The sequence below is a fragment of the Tupaia chinensis genome, unplaced genomic scaffold (assembly GCF_000334495.1).
Source record: "Tupaia chinensis unplaced genomic scaffold, TupChi_1.0 Scaffold145860_1, whole genome shotgun sequence".
In the NCBI taxonomy this organism is placed as follows: Eukaryota; Metazoa; Chordata; class Mammalia; order Scandentia; family Tupaiidae; genus Tupaia; species Tupaia belangeri.
The window spans coordinates 1,856,666-1,876,590 of record NW_006205718.1 but is presented as its reverse complement, the minus strand read 5'-3'; the positions used below and the strand labels follow the sequence as shown (position 1 = coordinate 1,876,590).

The 19,925-nt window shown below is 43.4% G+C and overlaps 1 protein-coding gene and 1 pseudogene across 2 annotated transcripts in view; one reads left to right on the top strand and one right to left on the bottom strand.

Moving 5' to 3' along the window:
* EHD3 (EH domain containing 3) overlaps window positions 1-6,106 on the bottom strand; it is a 38,981-nt gene extending 32,875 nt beyond the window's left edge. For both annotated transcript variants that reach the window (XM_006168529.3, XM_006168530.3), the window contains exon 1: window positions 5,246-6,106. In XM_006168529.3, the coding sequence (XP_006168591.1) occupies window positions 5,246-5,472 (227 nt within the window). In that variant the 5' untranslated portion in view covers window positions 5,473-6,106. The remainder of the gene's footprint in view (window positions 1-5,245) is intronic.
* A 6,642-nt stretch (window positions 6,107-12,748) lies between these two features.
* LOC102476350 (calmodulin-like) lies at window positions 12,749-13,180 on the top strand (annotated as a pseudogene).
* The last annotated feature ends 6,745 nt before the right edge of the window (window positions 13,181-19,925 follow it).

The following is a 19,925-nucleotide window of genomic DNA, read 5'->3' as shown; positions in this document are numbered from 1 at the left end:
ATGGCCACGCTGCAATCCCTTCTCTTCCATTCTCCTCTCAGGATCTTGGGCATGCATGCACATGCACCCAGCATGAAAATCTCATCGCTCTTAATTTGCATGTCTTTGAGGTACACTCTGAAAGCACATCATCACTTTCTGCCTTGTGTTACAGGTTTTCGTGTTATTTATCTGTACTTTTGTTAAGTTGGTTCTTCAGCCATGGTACTTCAGCTTTAAAACCACGTTGGCCTCACAGGGCTTCAGGGAGACCATAAAGCACTCCATAGACACAGAGCGAGGTTGTAGTTGGGAAGTTCTTGATGGCCAAGGTGAGGTATGAGTCAGCTCTGGAGTCCCTAAAACGGCCACATTGTCCTTGGGTGCACAGTAGGTCGAGCCATGTGATTAAGTGATTTCAGAAGGAAGAAGAACCTTGTCCTGCTGCTTTCTCTGTCTTGTCCCCATCCCAAGACAGCCAGTCTTCCCAGGGCACCATCAGGTGCCGACTAGAGCTCAGGGTCATGCCTCTCCCACAGCCCTCAGAGACACAGAGAGGCAAGCTCCTCCTTCCTTTTCCCTTACTTGGTGGGGCTGGAGAAGGGCTTCCTCCCATCTTCTGAGGGGAGTTTCTGTAAGTCTCATGTTAGAGAAAGAGGAAAGGGAATGATAAGCCTTAAACGTGGTGCCTGGAACATAACAGTGCTAAATTGGTTCTGTCCCTGCATCCCACAGTAACCCTGTTGGTAGTTACTGCTGTGCAAATTGTAGAGATAAGGAAACCAAGGATCAGAGAAGTTAGATGGCTTGACCTTCATTAGCCCCTCTGATTAGGCTTTCTTGGCTAGGAAGTCATGGAGCCTGGATTCTGCTGACTTAGCCAGTATTCCATGGCCTCTGTTCCACTGGCAGTGGAAATGGGATAGAGACCTTTCTTCAAAGGTCCTTCTCCTCCCAGTAAATGCTTTTCCTGAAGACCTCCAGACACCTGACATTCTAAGCAGATCCTAAGCTGGACCTGAGGAAGGCAGACATGTTTCCTCTGACCTACAGCCTTCTGCTCCCTTGAGTATGAAGCAGGTGGATTTTTACCCAACCTCACTATGAGACCCATTAGATCACAGGACATCTACTGACCTTAGCGGGAGGATAGGGACTAAGGTGTTGCAGGGATTATGGCCAGCAGGACAGACTTTGCACAGATCAGGGGATCTATCCAGAATGGAAGCCCTCATTCTCTAACCCTTTGGCTTTCCAGAGAACCATCTTGCCCAGGGTGATGTTGCTGTAACACCCAGGATGAGACTGGCTGGGGATGCCAGGGTGATAAAAAGGGGTGGTGTAGCCACTTCACCTTTGAGGGAAGATGCAGAGTCCTCTTCTGAAAAGGGAGAGGCTGAAAAGGTCAGCTGAGCAGTTCTCACAATGGAGCCCTCCCAACCTAGCTGCCCTACTATGTGCTTATAGCTCAGAGTCCAAATCACACTACAGTAGGTCCGTGCTTCCTTGAGACCAGCCATGATCTAATGTGGAGACTTAGGCAGCTGAGTTCTGCAGCAATGGGCCCCTCCAGGGCTTCCACTTTAGCTCAGCAAGGTCCAGTAAGGCCTCCATTAGCGTCTCTGGGAGCACTGGAGCCTTCCTCAGCCCCTGGAATAGCCAGCTATTCACCTCCAGTACCGGCAGAATAGAGGAGCCACAGAAAGCAGGAGGTAGAAAGGAGTGACCAGGGGGCCAAATGGTCCCAGAGAGGAGACATCTGAGGCTGCGTGCCAGTGAGAGAAATAGCGAAGGGAGGAAAAGAGCAGAGGCAGGAGGAGAGGCTGCCAGGGCCAGAGGGACACAGAGCTACTGTACTCCACAGAGGCAGCTTGTGTTGCAGAGAGCAGCCGCCAGGCCGATTTATTGTTTATTTTATTACTCTGGGTTGCCGGGCCTTAGGCCAGGGAAGTTATTTCAGGCAGAGATCATAGCACATTAATTAGTTATTAGAAGAATGTCCTTTTCTGAGTGTTCTTCCTGAGATAAGAAATAGACCCTGCGGCCAGCACATATAACTGAAAGCAATGGACATTCAGGAGGCAAAAAGCCAAGATCTGGGGGGACGAAGAGACAGGTCTTTTTTTTCTGAGGGAAAGGCCCTCCCAGGTCCAGGCCAGGGCAGGATGAGACTCAGGGGAAGAAGGAATGATAGGAGAGGGTGGAGAGCTGGGCTTTGAGAGCTAGGAATGGGCATGCTGACCCGCTCCTCATTTTGGGAAGGAATGTTGTGCCAACTTAGCATCTTGGAAAGCAACTGCAAAATGGTATAAAAATTTAAAAAGTACAAAAATTAAAAACTAAAAAATGCTACTCATTTTGGCCTACTCATTTCACTTCTGGAACTCTCTGAGAAAGCAGTCAAGTATGTGGAAAAAGTATGAGCAGAAACCTTCAGAGTGATTCTATACTGGCAAAACCAAAACAAAACAAAACCCCAAAACAAATAAAAAGAAAAACCTGAAACATTCAAAATAAGTAGTTGGTTAAATGAATAATTGCATATAGAAACAGAGATTGCAGCTGTTAAAAATAATGTTTACGTGGGAAATGTTCATGGTATATGCTAAAAAAAGCAGCATACAAAATGATACATATGGCATGGTATCAACTGTTATAAAAGAGCTAAAAATGTATATCTTTATGACAATATATATGTATAACATCTTAAGTGGTTTGTCGTGAGTCATGGGATTGTTATGTTTTTTTGTGTTTGTTTGTTTTTTTCCTTCAAATTTATCCTTGCTATAGGGCACATGCACTCACTGGAAAGACAGAGAGACAGAAAGCGAGAAATCACCCCCAAGTAGAGATGGCCATGTTGCAATCCCTTCTTCTCTATTCTCCTCTTGGGATTTTGGGCATGCACGCACATGCACCAGGCCAAATTGATTCATCTCTGTATTTCCTAATTTAAAAAAATAATAATAACTTTACTGGATTTAGTGGGCAAGAAGACAAAGACATAATTCATTTTTGGAGGGTTCCCTGTGCTATACCTCCTCCTATGCTGCTGGATGATTCTCTCTCGAGGCGAATAAAAACAGCTTTTGATACATGAGCTAAATTCAGTTACTGACACGAGTGGGGAGGGAGAGCTCTTATACTTGGAGGATAAGAAAGAAGAGGGATCTGCTTCTCCCAGCCTTCCTGTCTCTCCCAGATAAGGAATAATCTGTAGCAACTCGACTCTGGCACCTTCTTAGACCTTGTAACTGCCTGCGATGACTCAGTCAAAGAGTAGCTCAGACAAAAGACACTTTAACTCATCTGCTGCTTGGGGATCCTGCTCCCAGGGACATTTGCCTTTCCTCATCTTCTCTCCCATTCTGGAAACCTCTGGTGGGAACCTCCATAGCTAAGACCTCGGGTGAGGTTCAGAGATGCTACGGCACAGATCCTGTCTTCTAAGTGCCTGTGCTCTGGGAAGGAGAAGCTGCAAATAACAGACTAACAGCCTGCCTTGCTTAGGCAGGCTCAGAGAGTCAGGGCAGGATGTGCACAGGTAAGAGCTGTCAGCAAAGGGCCGTGAGGCATAAACTAGGCCAGATGGAGGACAGAGATCACAAATGAAGCCTCGTCCAGAACCCAAGTAACTCTGAAGCATCTTTGGGAGCAATGGGTATTAAATAACCTAAGAAGTATAGATTAGATCAGGGCTCATATCCTAAGGTCTGAGGATAGCCTTCGAATTCCCAGCATCGTATGTATATTTGGGATACATGTGCATTTTTAGGAAGATGGCTCCGAAGCTTTCATAAGATATTCAAAGGAGGTGCTGACTTGGGCTCTTGGAGTTCTAATAATATTAAATATACACAAGCCAACAAGTCCATCACTCCTGGGCCCTGAACTTTTTCGTAAATCCTTGGCTGAGCCCAAGGATGCCCATTCCACAAGGACATCCTTGATCTGGTGTTCTGTTCAGACACGATGGGTTAGAAAATTGCATGTTCTGCTTCTAGAAGTCTTGTGTTGTAGGCTTAGTGTTAGAGAAAATTAGTACCTAGAAAATTAGTACCCATATAATTACTTTTTTCGCTCTCCTCACCAAAGCACAGTGCTTTGCATGTTGTCCATGCTCAAATCGACAGTGAGTGGAACCAACAGGCCCCTTGCTTTTGAACCAGCTGCAGAAGATGAGCACCCTTGATTTGGTGGGTCCACTGAACCCTATTCATACACCAGAGGAGTCAGTGGGCCACAAGCACCCTAAATAGTTTGGCAATTGCTATAAATGATCCAAGGAAAATGGCTTGGTCTTGAAGGTTGCGTGGGTGGAGGACAGCAAAGAAGATTGTTCTCTAAAGACAAGAAGGATTCTCATCACTGTGGTGGACAATATGTGACATCTCTGTATGCACAGTAGACAAGTTGACTTCCTGAGGATCCCTCCAGCCCAAGGACTCTGTAATGATGACTCACCCTCAAAGTTGCAGGCGTTTAGCCAACCATCTCCTTACATGCATCTAGGACTTGCATCCCAGACCTGCTGTCCACCCATATGACTTTGGACAATTCGTTGACCCACCCTATGCTTTGGTTATCTCACCTGCAAAGTCAAGGAGCTGGATGAGACCACACCAATGCCCCTTCTGGCTCTAAAAGTCTTTAATATCATTACTGAACATTAAGAGCAAACAAGAGGAAAGAAAACATTCTACTTCTGGACACAGTCCAGTCTCCAAGAGATATTCATAGGAGCTCTGCCTCAGCAAAGGAAAATGATAAAAAGACAAGTGACACGACCAGACAGGGTAGCCACAGGGTCTCCTTGTCCATCTCCATTTCCAGACCTGCTCCCACCAGAATTCCTCAGCTGCCACCGTAAGCACCCCCATGTTAATGCTGAGCCCCTTAAAAGGCAAGAAACGGTGGTCCTGACCATAAAGGACACATCCCTAGATGCGAGGGTATAAGGCACCCCCACGAGCAGAAGGTGCTAGGAACCCAAGAGCGCGCCCACTTGTGCCTTTCTGGTGTTGGTTTTTAACATGGGAAGAACAGGATGGCTCCGAAGTTGAACACTTCAAATTGACCACCTGAGCCATGCTACAGTCCAGGGAAGATAGGGAAAAGGGGCCGGCAATGAAACTGGGGGGTAAGCTTCTGAGCTCTTAACTGAAGAGTTCCTGTTTGCCCCTGGCAGGAATAGAGCACCAGGAGCGACCGGAGGGCCTAAGCACTGGGCGGCGGGATGGGCTGCCAGGGCCCTGGGCTGGCTCACCTGATGAAGGTGGTCTTCCCGGTGGAGTACTGGCCCACCAACAGGACCATGGGCTTGTTGTCGAAATCTGCATCCTCCAAGGCGGGCGAGTGAAACTCATGGAAGCGGTAATGCTCTTCCAGGGGCAGCAGCTTGCTTTTGTACAGTTTCTTGAGCCCCTCGCTCACCGTTTGGAAGACCTCGGGGTCTTTCCTCCGGCGGTCGTCTGTACCCAGCCAGCTGAACATCGCGGCTGCCACTCGCCCCCCTGCGCGCAGCCCCCAAGAAGGCTCTTCAGGGAAGGTGTCCCGCAGGGCCGGCCCGCTGGGCTCTGAGCCGCAGCAGCCTCACCGGAGTGCCGGGCACAGCCGCACCATGGCCCGGGTCCGAGGCTCGGAAGGGCGGAGGTGCAGCAGCGCGCTCTTCTGCTGTCCGTACCTAGCCCAGCCCCTGCTTCATCCAGCAGCCCAGGCCAAAGGGAGGAAAAACAGCCTGGGCTGGGAGAAGAGGGTTGCAGTCTTGGAAATTAAAGTCGAACCTCCAGTGAAACTGCCAGATGTCGGAGTCCGAAGCCGGGGGTCCCAGATCTCGCCCCAGCCCTAACCAGCTCTGCCAGGCGAGCGGCTAAGGGATGCGGCGGAGGCGGCTCAGGGGAGGCGTCGGCGTCTGCTTTGCCCAGCGGGCAGGCAGCTGAGCATCCGCAGCAGCATCCCGTAGCCCCAGGAGCTGGTTTAAATGCCAGCCGGGCAGGAAGCCGGCGAGCGAAGGAAGTCCCCGAGTACTGGCAAGGCCGAGTCGGCTCCACGGTCCCGGCGGCGAGAAGCCGAGTAGGGCGCCGCCATGTTTGTGGGCAGGCGCTCCGCTGGGGACCCGCGGCCGCTGCCTGGGAAGGGATGCTGACCGAATCCGGTGGGAAAGCAACGGTTTTTCTTTCCCAGCCTCTGGGGTTTGATTTGGGAACAGCGCCCTCTCAGGGACGGCTGCGAAAACAGAGTTGACCTACTCTGGCTCTCTGCCTCGAAGAAATCTTTCCTTCAGGGACTGAGGTTAATTCTCTAGAAACACAAATATCCTAGTATTTATTTGGAAATAATGTCTTTGGAAAGAGGGATCCAATAGAAATTTCGTAACATAACCAAAACTGCCACTAGCTACACTCTTTGCTAGACTTAGAATTGAGTCAAAACTATTACCATACGTGCATTTCTTCATTCTTCGAATAAAACAAAACAAGTACTCCTCCCACCCTCCTTTATCCCCATCCCCAAGCCTCCAGGCAGCTACTGAATTGGTATCCCGCAGGTACAGTGGTGGTGCCTGTGGGTACAAACATGTGCGTTGTAGACTCGCTCCAGGAGCCCCAGTCGCAGCAGGCTTTAAAGAGGAGGTAAGAGAAGACCGCCTTGGGAAAAGGGCGAATGGGGAGGAGTCATACCATGTGTGTGGATACTCTGAAGCAGGCTTCACAGAAAACAATGTGAGCCCTATATTAGGTGAAGAATGACAGAGAGGGAAGGAAGATATTCCAGGCAGAGAAAAGGCATTCAAATGCATGGGAACTTGAGAGAACTAGGTATGTCCATGGCAAGTAAACAGTTAGGCCTAATTGGAATCAGGTTTCAGGTAGGTTAAAGATATGACAGAAGCTGTGTGTAAAAGGCTGTACACATCAAGACAGAAACTGTCCCCGAAATGGGGACCAATAATGTCATTATCTGTAATTGTCACATTATCAAAATGCTTACCCTGTGCTGGGGAATGGGCTAAATTCTCAGCAAGCATCATTTCTTTTAACCTTACTGCAACTGTATGAGGCAGAACATACCTCCAGCATCCTACCAAGGAGACTGGGTGGGAACATTGGACAGATACAGGCAAAAAAAGGATACATTGTCTGGAGAGAATTTGAACCCAATACTACATCAACGCCAGGTCAATCAGCTTTGTAATGGCACTATTCTAAACAGTGTAGTGATAAAAATAAATAAAAATGAAAAAAAAAAACCAAAAAACTCTTTCTGTCAAGGCAGACAGCTCCACCTGCATTCTCTTCCACAGATAAGGAAGCAACTGGTGGCTAATGGACCAGGCAGGGACTGGCAATGCTAGGAGCAGGGCAGGGGAGGGGTTGAGGAGCAGGAGCAAAAGCGGCTGGAGGCCAACAGACCAGTCAGGAAACAATTCAAAGCTTTAGGAGACAGGAGCAATAGGAGTGGAGAAGAGGTCAGATTTGAGAGACTTCTTATAGCATTGAACTGACAGATCTTGGTATACAATAAAAGAAAGGAAATGAGAATGAGGCAGAGTGTAAGGTGGTTTTAAATTTTCTACTGTGGCAAACGACATGGTGGGAGAAGCTCTGCCACTAACTGAGGAAGTCAGAGAGCAGATTTAGCAGATAAAGATGAGGTGTTCAGATGGAAATAAGTGGCATGTGCAGTGCCTGCAGGAGCTTCAAGTGGAGGAGAGTGGTGAAACTGTGGAGATTTTGATCAGGATTATCAGGAAGTAGGTGTTAAATAGAATCTGCTGAGTCACAGCTCAGATTTCCGGGACTTCCTCCTTGAACTCCAAAATTTAGCACTTCTTTCTGAGCTCTTCACACCTCTGACTGAGAAACCACTCAAATGAATACTTCACCCATGGCATTTACATTAGCATCAGCCTATGAGCTAAAGGGTAATACTGAAACTATTTAACAACTCAGAAGACATGAGAAACAAGCATGTCTGAAGAACAGACATCAGCTTTAGTGGAGCTTGGCTTGAGGCCTGTGCTGGGTGTTAAGCTGGTTGCCTCTCAAACTTGAGATCACAAATAGGAGAGGCCAGGATGACCAGGGGGTGGAGGAAACTAGGGTACTCCATTATGGAAGTATTTTCATATTTTTGTAACTCATACAGCCGTGTCTTTGTGTGCTACTGAATGTCAGCCCTGAATGTCTTAATTTACCAAGTGCTTGTTGACACATTTACTTTGGTAAATGTCTCAATTCTGAATAGCTGGAAATCTATATTAGTTAAAAGGCAACTAACTGATGATATAATACTTGAAAGTGTTTTTTTTTTTTTTTTTTCTTCCCCTTTACTTGTAATAGAGTGTGTGCTGTGCATGTGGGAGTGAGTGAGAGAGATGAATCCCTCTGCAGGGTTTGATCATACTTTGGTCACCTTCAGTCCTCCAGCCTATCAGATCCTGGGCATTTGTATATGTGCCTGATATGTCTCAGGATGACTGAACCAGGGATTCTAACTGCAGTCACCCTGTGGGATCTGACTTCATTCTCTCTTTTTCTAAATTATTGTTTTTAAGATCGTTTTTGGCCATATGGCATCCGTGCTTACCAGAGAGAGAAGAGAGAGATCTAGTTAGAGAGAGGGAAAGTGAGAAATCATTTCCCGGGGGGTTGTCCATGCTGCAATCCCTTCTCCTCTATTTTACTCTCAGGATTTTTGGGCACACACACACACACACACACACACACACACATATTGGTGTAATTTTCAAGCCACTGGGTCCATAACTTGAACCATGGTCGGCCATGAGGGTGTTTGGCCTTAACTACCATGCTACCTACTGGCCTGAAGGGATCCAGCTTTTCTTTCCTTTTTTTTTTTGGAGAGATTTCTGCTATAGGGCGTGTGTGCTCGCCAGAAAGAGAGAGACAGAGAGACAGAAAGCACAAAACCAGCCTCCAGGGGAGGGGGGGGGGATGACTACACTGCAATCCCTTCTCTTCCATTCTCCTCTTGAGATCTTGGGCACACACGCACATGCACCCAGCTTGAGTTTAAGCCACCGGGTCTGGGACTCGAACCGCTGTTGACTGCATGGGAGTCCAGCGATGTAGCCATTACGCCATCTGCTGGTCCCAGGGATCCAGCTTTTCTTAAGCAGTGTGTTGCCACTGCATCATAGATCTAGACTCATGGGTGGTATTTTAATACACTAGCAATAGGAGTTACAAAAGAAAACATTTTTAAAAAGGTGAAATTATTTACAAAAGAACAAAAACCCCAGGGATAAATTGAACAAAAGAAGTGTAAGAACTTTATGCGAAAATTTATACAAACTTTACAGAAAGACATTAAAGAAGTTCTAATTAAGTGGAATGGATGTGTCATGTTTGATCATGGAAAGACTGTCACAAAGGTAAAAATTCTGAACAACATAATTAATAGATTCAATAGTTAGTAGATGCACAGTCATGCATGCCTTATTGGTGATATGTTCTGAGAAATGCAATGTCGTTATTGTGTGAATATCAGCGTATACCTACACAAACCTGGGTAGTATAGCCCACTACACAAAGGTTATAGGCTATACAGTATAGCTAACTATATATAGTGACACATGTAATTTTTTTTTTAGAGGTTTTCGCTGTAGAGCATGTGCGTTCATGAAGGGAGAGAGGGAGAGAAGGAGAGAGGGAGGGAGGGAGGGAGAGAGAGAGACAGAGAGACAGTGAGAGGAAAAGTGAGAAATCACCTCTCAGGGGAATGGGCACACTGCAGTCCCTTCTCCTCCATTATATTCCTGGGAATTTATTTATTTATTTATTTATTTGAGGTTTTGGCTTTAAGGCATGTACACTCACTGGAGAGAGAGACAGTGAGAGGGAAAGTGAGAAATCAACCCCAAGGGGACATGGTCACACCATAATCCCTTTCCCTCCATTCTCCTCCCATGCACACACATGCACGCCCAGCATGAGTTTCAAGCTATGGGTCTGGGACTCAGATTGCCCTCGGCCATGTGGAAGTCCAGTGACATAGCCATCTCTCAGCACCGCATAATTTTAATTTAAAGAAAAATCTGGAGTTTTCTATGGAAATTGGCAAAGTGATTTCTATAATATATATAAACTAATGATCCAAAAATAACTCAGATATCCCAGAAGAAGAAAGACGACAAGGAGAAGGAAGAGCAGGAAAAGCGGAAGGACGATGAAGGGAAAAGGAGAAAGAAAACAATATGAGACATGGGCTAGCAGGTGGCATCGTGGTTAAGGCATGGGACTTCCACAAGGATGACCACAGTTGGAGTCCTAGAATGGTGGCTTGAAACTGCTGGGTGTGTGTGTGTGTGTGTGTGTGTGTGTGTGTGCGTGCATATGCCCAAAATCTCAGGAGGAGAATGCAGGAGAAGGGATAGTGGTGTGGTCAGTCTATCTGGGGGTGATTTCTCAATTTACCGCTCATTGTCTCTGGTGAGCACACGTGCCTTATGGCAAAAAACTTAAAAAAAAAAAAAAAGGAAGACATGACAACAGAAACACTACCAACTAAGTGAAAGTAACTTGCCCTAGTAGACATTAGTATTATAAAGTTGTAATGGTTAAGATTCTGTGGATTTTGGCTCAGAGAACAGTGACAGTAAACTAGCCAACAGTTATGAAACCTTGAACGCGGAAGTTGCAGTAAAGATCATATATATTCTATTCTTAAAGTCAGAAGGAGTTCCTTAAGTAAAATACCGAAAGTACATACTGAAAATGAAAAGATTAGTAAGTCTGGCAATAGTGCAATTAAGAGCTTTTATTCAACTAAAGGTACCAAAGAGAGTAAAAAGATATAAAAATCACACCCAAAGTATATCATTAATATCTGTACATCCATAAGAAAGATAAACATTCCAATAGGAAAAAAAATGGCAAAATTCACAAAAATTCCTTTAGAAGCTATGTAAACAGACCATAAACGTAAAAGATGTTGAACCTCATTACCAACTAGAGAAATGCAAACCGCAGTGACACTTCATACCCACTCAAATGGTCAGAAGTAAAAAATCTGGATGCTATGATCCAGTCCAATCCAGATGGTGTGGATGAAGAGCAAAGAGAACTCTCAGACAATGCGGAGGGTGTGCAGAATGGTACACCACTTTGGGAAACAATTCGGCACTGCCTAGTGAAGCTGAAGATATGCATGTCCCATTACCTATCTCTTGAAATCCCATCAAGGCTTTGTCTAGAGAATCTCTTGCATGTGCTCACAAGGAGATATTGATGACAGCATTATTGTAGCAGCAAAAAAATTATAAACAGTCATATAACCCTTACCAAACAAGTGGATAAGCTGTGCCGTGTTAATATAATAAAACACATACTATACAGGGGAGGACATAAAGAAACTGAAACTGCCAATGTCAAAACATAGTGCTGAGTGAATAAAGCCAGAGATAGGCTATTTTGCATAATACAATACCAGATCTTCAGCTATATTTCAATGTTTTATTTCCTAAATTTGATGATGGCTACTTGCCTATTCTTATCATTTTTTCTGTCCTTTATTTAATAATATTTGTCCTGGTTGCATCACTGGACTCCCGTGTAGTTAACTGTGGTTCAAGTTCCAGACCTGGCAGCTTAAAACTCCTATTGGGTGTGTGTGCATGCATACCCAAAATCCTGAGGGGAGAATGGAAAAGAAGGGATTGCTTGTGTGGCCATACCTCCTGGAGGTGATTCTTCGCTCTCTGTCTCTCTGTCCCTGTCTCTCTGGTGAGTGCACACACCCTATAGCAAAAATCTGTCTCTAAAAGAAAAAATAAATTGTTGTTAGACACACAAAATTGGATTTTTTTCATAATCATCATTCAAGACAAACTTTATACTTTGCCCTTTGTTGTATTTTTTAAAATTTAACATATTTTTTGGTAAAATAATGAGCCCCTGATGAACCAATCATCCAATCCAAGGACTAGAAAAATTAGCACTAACTTACGTCTACTTATGGGTGCCCTTTGTCCTGTCCCCTGCCTCTTCACCACCCCTAGAGGAAACCAGTATCCTGAATTTAGAATTCCTTTGCTTTTGAAATGATCTCACACATACATAAATGCACACACACGTGCACGCATATGCGCCTACAAAGCATATTGTTGAGGTTCAGTGTTTTTGGACTTTATAAAAAGCATATCCTGGGGCCAGTAGGTGGTTTAGTGGTTAAGGCACTGGACTCCCACATAACTGACCATGGTTTGAGTCCTGGACCTGGTGGCTTGAAACTCACACTGGGTGCATGTGCATGCATGCCCAAAATCCCGAGAGGAGAACGGAGGAGAAGTGATTGCAGTGTGACCACCCATCACCTGGGGAGTGATTTCTCACTTTCTCTCTCTCTCTCTCTGGTGAGTACAAAGATTTCCTAGAGCAAAGAATATCTCTTAAAAAAATAAAAAAGGCAAGTATACCCTGCTGCATATTGACCCCTGCACAGAGCATTCTACCAGAAAGATTTGTTTTCAGTCTCCTCTGGCTTCTCAGAGCCTCTCTTCTGCCAGGTGCCTCTCCCAAATCTAGCACATGGCTCCTAGGCTGTCACCTGATAGCACCTGTGAGCTCTCTACCAGACAACATGAAGTGAAATAGGCAGTCTTGGTCTTTCATGTCTTTTCTGTGTGACCTCAGGGGAAGGAGCTTCACTCAAACCTCAGCTTGCTGGTCCCTAAAATAGAGGTGGTCACAGCATTTTTTTTTCAAGATTAAAAGTGACAGTGTAGGAAACTGGTAGTACTTGAAACATGGCTGATCAACTGACTGAAGGGCAGATTGCAGAAATCAAAGCTTTTTTACTATTTGATGAGGATGGTGATGGAACTATAACAACAAGGGAATAAGGAAATGTACTGAGGTCTCTTGGGCAGAATCCCCACAGAAGCAAGTTACAGGACATGATTAATGAAGTAGATGCTGATGGTAACAGCACAATTGTCTTCCCTAAAATTCTGACAATGATGGCAAGAAAAATGAAAGACACAGACAGTGAGGAAGAAATTAGAGAAGCATTCTGTGTTTTTGGTAAGGATGGCAATGGCTATACTAGTGTAGCAGAACTTAACCTTGGAAAGGAATTAACAGATGAATAAATGGAAGAAATGATCAGGGAAGCAAATATTAACGATGATGGCCGAGTAAACTATGAAGAGTTTGTACAGATGATGACAGCAAAGTGAAGATAATATACAGAATGTGTTAAATTTCTTGTACAAAATCCTATAACAAGCAATGAGATTGAATCAGTAATAAATAACCCCCCAACATAGAAAAGTCCAGGTCCCACTTTCGATTTTTACAAAACTTTTAAAGAAGAGGTAACCCCCATTCTACTTACACTGTTTCTAGAGATCCAAAAGGAAGAAACCCTTCCAAATTCATTTTATGAAGCCTCCATTACCCTCATTCCCAAAATAGATAAGGATGCAACAAAAAAGGAAAACTACAGACCTATATCTCTGATGAATATAGTTGCAAAAATTCTCAACAAGATACTTGCTAACTGTATTCAACAGCATATAAAAGAGGTTATTCAGCATGACCAGGTAGGCTTTATTCCAGGGATGCAAGGGTGGTTCAACAAATGCAAAACCATAAATGTAATACTCCATATTAACAGAAAGAAAGGTAAAAATCATAAGATCATTTTAATCAATGCAGAGAAAGCATGCAACAAAATACAACATGCCTTTATGATCAAGACTCTCAGTAAAATTGGCATAGAAGGACTATTTCTCAGCATAATAAAAGCGATTTATGGAAAACCTACAGCTAACATTATACTAAAAATGGTTACTAAACAAGGGTGCCCACTTTCTCCACTCCTATTCAATATAGTACTGGAAGTTCGAGACAATGCGATCAGACAAAGGAAAACCTCTTTAGCAAATGGTGCTGGAAAAACTGGGTATCCACCTGCACAAGGATGAATCTGAACCCCTTTATCTGTCACCATTAGCAAAAATCAACTCAAAGTGGATCAAAGATCTAAACCTAAGACCACAAACTATAAAACTACTGAAGGAAAACTTTGGGGAAACTCTGGGAGACATTGGGGTAGACAAAGACTTCTTAAGCAAGACCCACCCAAATATAGGCAATAATCCCCAAAATAGATGGGATTACATCAGATTAAGAAATTTCTTCACAGCAAAGGACACTGTAATTAGTGTGAATCAACAACCCTCAGAATGGGAGAGAATTTTTGTTAACTGTACTGGATCGATAACCAGAATACACAGAGAACTCAAGCAGATTACCAGGAAGTAAATGATTAACCCAATTAAAGGATGGGAAAACGAGCTGAATAAACAACTCTCTAAAGAAGGCATTCAGGGACCAGCAGTTAGCATAATGGCTATGTCTCTGGACTCCCATGTAGTCGACTGTGGTTCGAGTTCCGGACCCAGTGGCTTAAACCCAAGCCAGGCACGTGTGTGTGTGTGCCCAAGATCCCGAGAGGAGAATGGAGGAGAAGGGATTGTGGCGTGGCCATCTCACCTGGGGGGGTGACTTCTCACTTTCTGTCTCTCTGTCTCTCTGTGTCTTCCTGGTGAGCACACGTGCCCTATAGCAAAAACCTCTTTAAAAAAAAAAAAAGGAAGACGTATGAACAGCCAAAAAGCATATGAAAAAATGCTCAACATCCCTTATCATAAGGGAGATGCAGATCAAAACCACAATGACATACCATCTAACCCCAGTCAGAATGGCAAAGATTAAAAAAAATGATAAATGCTGGCGTGGCTGTGGTGAAAGGGGAACACACCTACATTGTTGGTGGGAATGTAAATTGGTCCAGCCACTGTGGAGAACAATATGGAGGTTCCTCACCCTTCAAATAGAACTACAATATGATGCAGCAATTCCATTCCTAGGTATCTACCCAAAGGACAGGAGAACACTCATTTAGAAAGGTGCTTGCACAACGATATTTGTTGCAGCACTATTCACGATTGCTAAGACATGAATCAACCCAAATGTCCACAAATGGATGAATGGATTGAAAAAGTGTTGCACATGTACTCCACGGAATACTATTCAGCCATACAAAACAACAAGGCCCTGGAAGTTGATAGAAATTGGATGAATATGGAAGATTTGTTGCTGAGTGAAGCAAGTCAGCCTATGAAAGAGAGACATCGTGTGTCTCCACTTAACATATACTGACTTTCCACACTCTATGGTAGAGACTCAAAGACTGGAGGACATAAAAGCATTAAAAGTTGTGGACACTAGAGACAAAGTGGAAGGACAGTGTGGGAGGGGAAGAGTACAGGGAAGGAAATTACAGGAAAAATAAGGAGAGATAAGATATTTGTGGGACACAGATATGGTTTGTTATCTGTTGAGGATGTGTATAATATTCTCAACTGGACTGAGATATGTATCAATCTGGGTAAAATCTCTTTACAATCTAAATGATGTATAGCGATTGAATGTATAAATAATAATAAGACAGAACATTTTCTTGTACAAAATTTATTTACCTTTTCTTTGTAACTTATCTGTAAAAGGTTTCTCTCTCCTGTCAAAAAATATGTATGTATAGTAGTTAGGACTCATTTCTCCCTGCTTTCTTCCTTACCTTATTGCCATTGTCCTGAGTCCTTATTTTAGAGAATTGATCGAGTAACATGTTGCATATGGCTTACCCTGACTATATCTAGGCCCTTCTGCACATCTAAACGTAGATGGAGTTGGTCAAGTGAGGGAACATCTAGGTTATGCCTTTTTTAAAAGTAGCTTTCTTTAGAAACTGTCAGCAGGTCATTGTTGAGGTGTGAAGTTGTAACTGCACGAACTATGGATAATCAAGAATATGTACTTAAAAGCTGCACTATTGCAGAATAGGTATATCATCCAGGTACTTGCACACTATTTTTCCGTACTGCTGGTCTCATACCAAAAACATTTTCTTTTATTATTTGCTTTTTAAATTTTGTTTGGTCACTTAAAGAAAATCTGCTTATGGCATAATATGTCTCAAATCCATCCCAAGTTGCATATTTGTTTCCCAATTTAAAAAAATTACAATCCCCTCCCCCCAAAGAGAGACAGTGCATTTAGAGTGGTTAACACAGTGTCTGCTCCATTGAGAGTGCTCAATGTCCATTGTTAGATGTTAATACTAGAATCACAATTATTTTAATTCATTACATGACATGGCCCTGTTTCCTATTGAGTAAGCTGTTGAATATGCTTAATACTTAAGTTTTAATATTTAATAAGCTATTTAATAAGGCAGTACCTAATAAGTTAGTGAGTGGTTCTTTTGGTTCATTTGTATCTTAACTGAGGATGGCTCATTGACTCAAAGAAATATAGTTGCTTAAAGTGTAGTTTGTGCATTCACTACAGGCCCTTGGGCTGACACTGTGAAATAGGAGCCTTTCCCTTCTCCTCTTCTTTCACTCCCCTTTCTTACCAAAAGCACCAAGGTCTGGTCAAAGAGAGATGAGGGGAACTGCAGTGTCAACCTGGAATCAAAGCTTGAGCCCAGGCTAGGGGAGGTCAGAGGTATGAGGAAATAGGACCAAATTCAAGTGGGGTCAAGTGTTTACAATCCTAGGCACCCAAGGTCTCTCTCAACCTGATTCTAACCTATGATTGCAGCCTGGTGAGCATAGGCTTGCACACATGCAGGGCTCCTGTAGCAATGCAGCTGACCCACCACATAGACTCCTGTTCTCAGTACCTTGGTTTCCTACCCTTACCCTCTACCAGTGGACAAACATGCATCCTGTAAGGGTCAGTTCACTTTGACAAGCTGAGTTAGAGGCTCTCCTGTAAGAGCTGGCTCCTTCCCTCCACTCCCAAGACATCTCTCATGAACCTTAGTGATTGCACTTTGCTATAATGATGTTTAAATTACTAGCTTTCCAAATCTTCAGTCTGGCACCACTTTTTACTCATTTTGTTGACATCAATTGGAGGGGAAAGTACATTGGCTTCAGCCAATCCCTACTGTTGAGTCAGGCTAAGTTATTTTACTCCTTTTCTTTTTAAATTTTTTAGAGATTTTTTGCTATAGGGCATATGCACTTGCCAGAGAGACAGAGATGGAGAGACAGAAAGTGAGAAATCACCCTCCAGGGGGGATAACCACACCACAATCCCTTCTCCACTATTTTCCTCTTGGGATTTTGGGCACACACACACACACATACACATGCACATGTGCCTGGCATGAATTTTAAGCCACCAGGTCTGGGAATCAAACAGCAGTCGACTATGTGGGAGTCCGGTGACATAACCATTACACCATCTGCTGGCCCCTATTTCATCTCTTTTTATGATGATTTCCTCATCTTTTTTTTTTTTTTTTGAGAAGTTTTTTGCTATAGGGCACATGCACTTGCCAGATAGACAGAGAGAGACAGAGAGATAGAAAGCGAGAAATCTCCCCCCAGGGAGGATGGCCATGCCACAGTCCCTTCTCCTCCATTCTCCTCTCGGGATCTGTGGCACACACACACACATGCGCCTGGCGTGAGTTTAAGCCACCGGGTCTGGGACTCGAATCATGGTTGACTATGTGGGAGTCCAGCAACATAGCCATTACGCTAACTGCTGGTCCCATGACTTCCTCATCTTTGAAACCAGGCCTGACAATGACATTTCACAAGGTTGTCATGGGGATCAGATGGAACAATGTAGGCCAAGATCTTAATATCCTTTTTATATATCTATAGTAAGAATTTAATAAATACTAATTCCTTTCCTTCTTGAATGAATGAATACTGAATGTATGCAAGGGATGAGAAGTCTGGGATAAAAATAAGGGGGTGAGGAAATTGTGCTCGGATGGTTTATAAGCAGGAAAAGAAATGACAAAACAGAGACAGGCTGAGTCCAGTAGTTCAGTTGTCCAGGAATAATATTCCCCATCTGCACCATTATGACCACATCTACTCAACTGTTGGTACATGGTTCTCAGAGACAAAGCATCTCTCATGAGCAGAAAGATGCTTTCATGCTATAGGGATGTAGCAGGAACAGAGCTACCTGGAGAAACCCAACATTACAAAGAGGAAAGACCACTCCACGGAGACAGTGGTGCATTTGACTTCCTTAAATGCTTGCTTGATGGGCTCTCATGGCTCATTTTTCTATCTGAAGAACCTCAATTCCCCAAGAAAAGACAGTTGTAACCTATGAGATGTGAGCTGTGATTAGGAAATTTCTTTATCATCCTTGTCAGTCTCTACTTTGTAGCACATGGTTTCCAGAGGGTGGGCACACTGCCCTGGCAGTATGTGGGCTTTATGGCAATCCTGAAAGGGAGATTCAAACATTTGCCCACACAGGCATCTTTTCACTGAGCTATTGCTCCTCCTACCTACTTCCCCCTCAATCCACAGGAAGTGTGAGGCAGCTTACCCAATCTCTTGAATTCTGAAGAAGAAATGAATGCTGGAGGCAGCAGATATGAGGGGGAATGGGCAGGTAGGCAGTGCAGTGATAATGTTGGGGGTGGACAATTAATGCATGAGTCTTCTGTAGAGGTGAGCAGCACCATTGACTCTGAGTTTCTTGATTGAAGTAAAAACAAAAACAAGTTCTTGGTTCCAAGCCTAGATATATCAGACTGTCCCTGCAAGCAGGATCTCGATGGCATAAGGCCATTAAGAATCAGTTTCAGGGCCAGGTGGTGGTGCAGTGAAAACAGCTGGACCCACGTGGGACCCATCTTGCACCAAAATGAACTCATACTTTAATTCTACTCTGCTAAGTTCCATTGTTAAGCCATTTGCAAAATTATTGTCAACAATAATAAAAGCTCTGTTTCAGAGTTATCTGGTTTCCGTGATCATCTTTGAAAAATGTACATTTTTGTACATAAATCTTCATCATGGCTTTATGTACTTACTACATGTTTTATAAATGGAATTACTGGAAAGTATTAATGCTTTTGATAATTATCACCAAATTGCTTTCTAAAAGAGGTGCACCAATTTATATTCTTACCACAATGATATCAGAGCTCTTTGGTTTTTACTTCCCTCAAGCAGTACATGTTATTATTTTAGAAATATTTTAAAATACTTTTATAAAATGTTATTAATTTCTTTTCATCTAAAATAGTATTATTTAAAAGTATTCATTAAGGGCCAGCAGGTGGCATGGTGGTTGGGGGTGCTGGACTCCTACATGACTGACCACAGTTTGAGTCCTGGACCTGGTGGCTTGCTTTCTCTCTCTCTCTCTCTCTCACTCTGCCCCTCTCTGGTCAAATTAAGATAAATAAATAAATGGATAAATTTTAAAAAGTTAAATAAAAATAATTCTTTACAAAATATTCATCAAACTGGGAGGTGAGAAATAGTAGACTATCTATTTTAAAAATCAGAATATTTTCATTACAAAAATGTTTGAAAATTTTCATTTATTAGTCATTTTTATTTCTTCTGATGATTTTTTTTCTTTTTCTAAAACTGTTTATTGAAGGAGCTCTTTAGTTTAATATCCTGTATCTAATCTAGGTTGATTTTAAAAAAGTTTTGCCAGTTGCTTTCTTCTTACCTATTTCTCTCCCATAAAATAAAATCACTGAGATTTTATTTTTTAAGTAAGAATCTCGTTAAGTTATATAATAATTTTAGGAGGAGTGGCATATTTTTAACACTTACTCTTTCCATTCAGGAATATGGCATGACTTTCTATTTATGCAGATAGCTCTTACATTTCTATAAACTTTTGCAGCTCTCCTCACCTAGATAAAAAACATTTCCCTTAAGAATATTCCCAGGGACCAGGTGACCAGGTGGTGACACAGCAGTTAAATGTGATGCTCTTCCAGGCTGACCCACATGGGAATGGTCTGGGTTTGAGTCTGGAGACTTTCTTGAGTCAGGCATGCACTGATCTATGATCTGGAGCTGGCTGAAGCTGGGGGTGGATTGTAGTGTGACGATCCTGTTG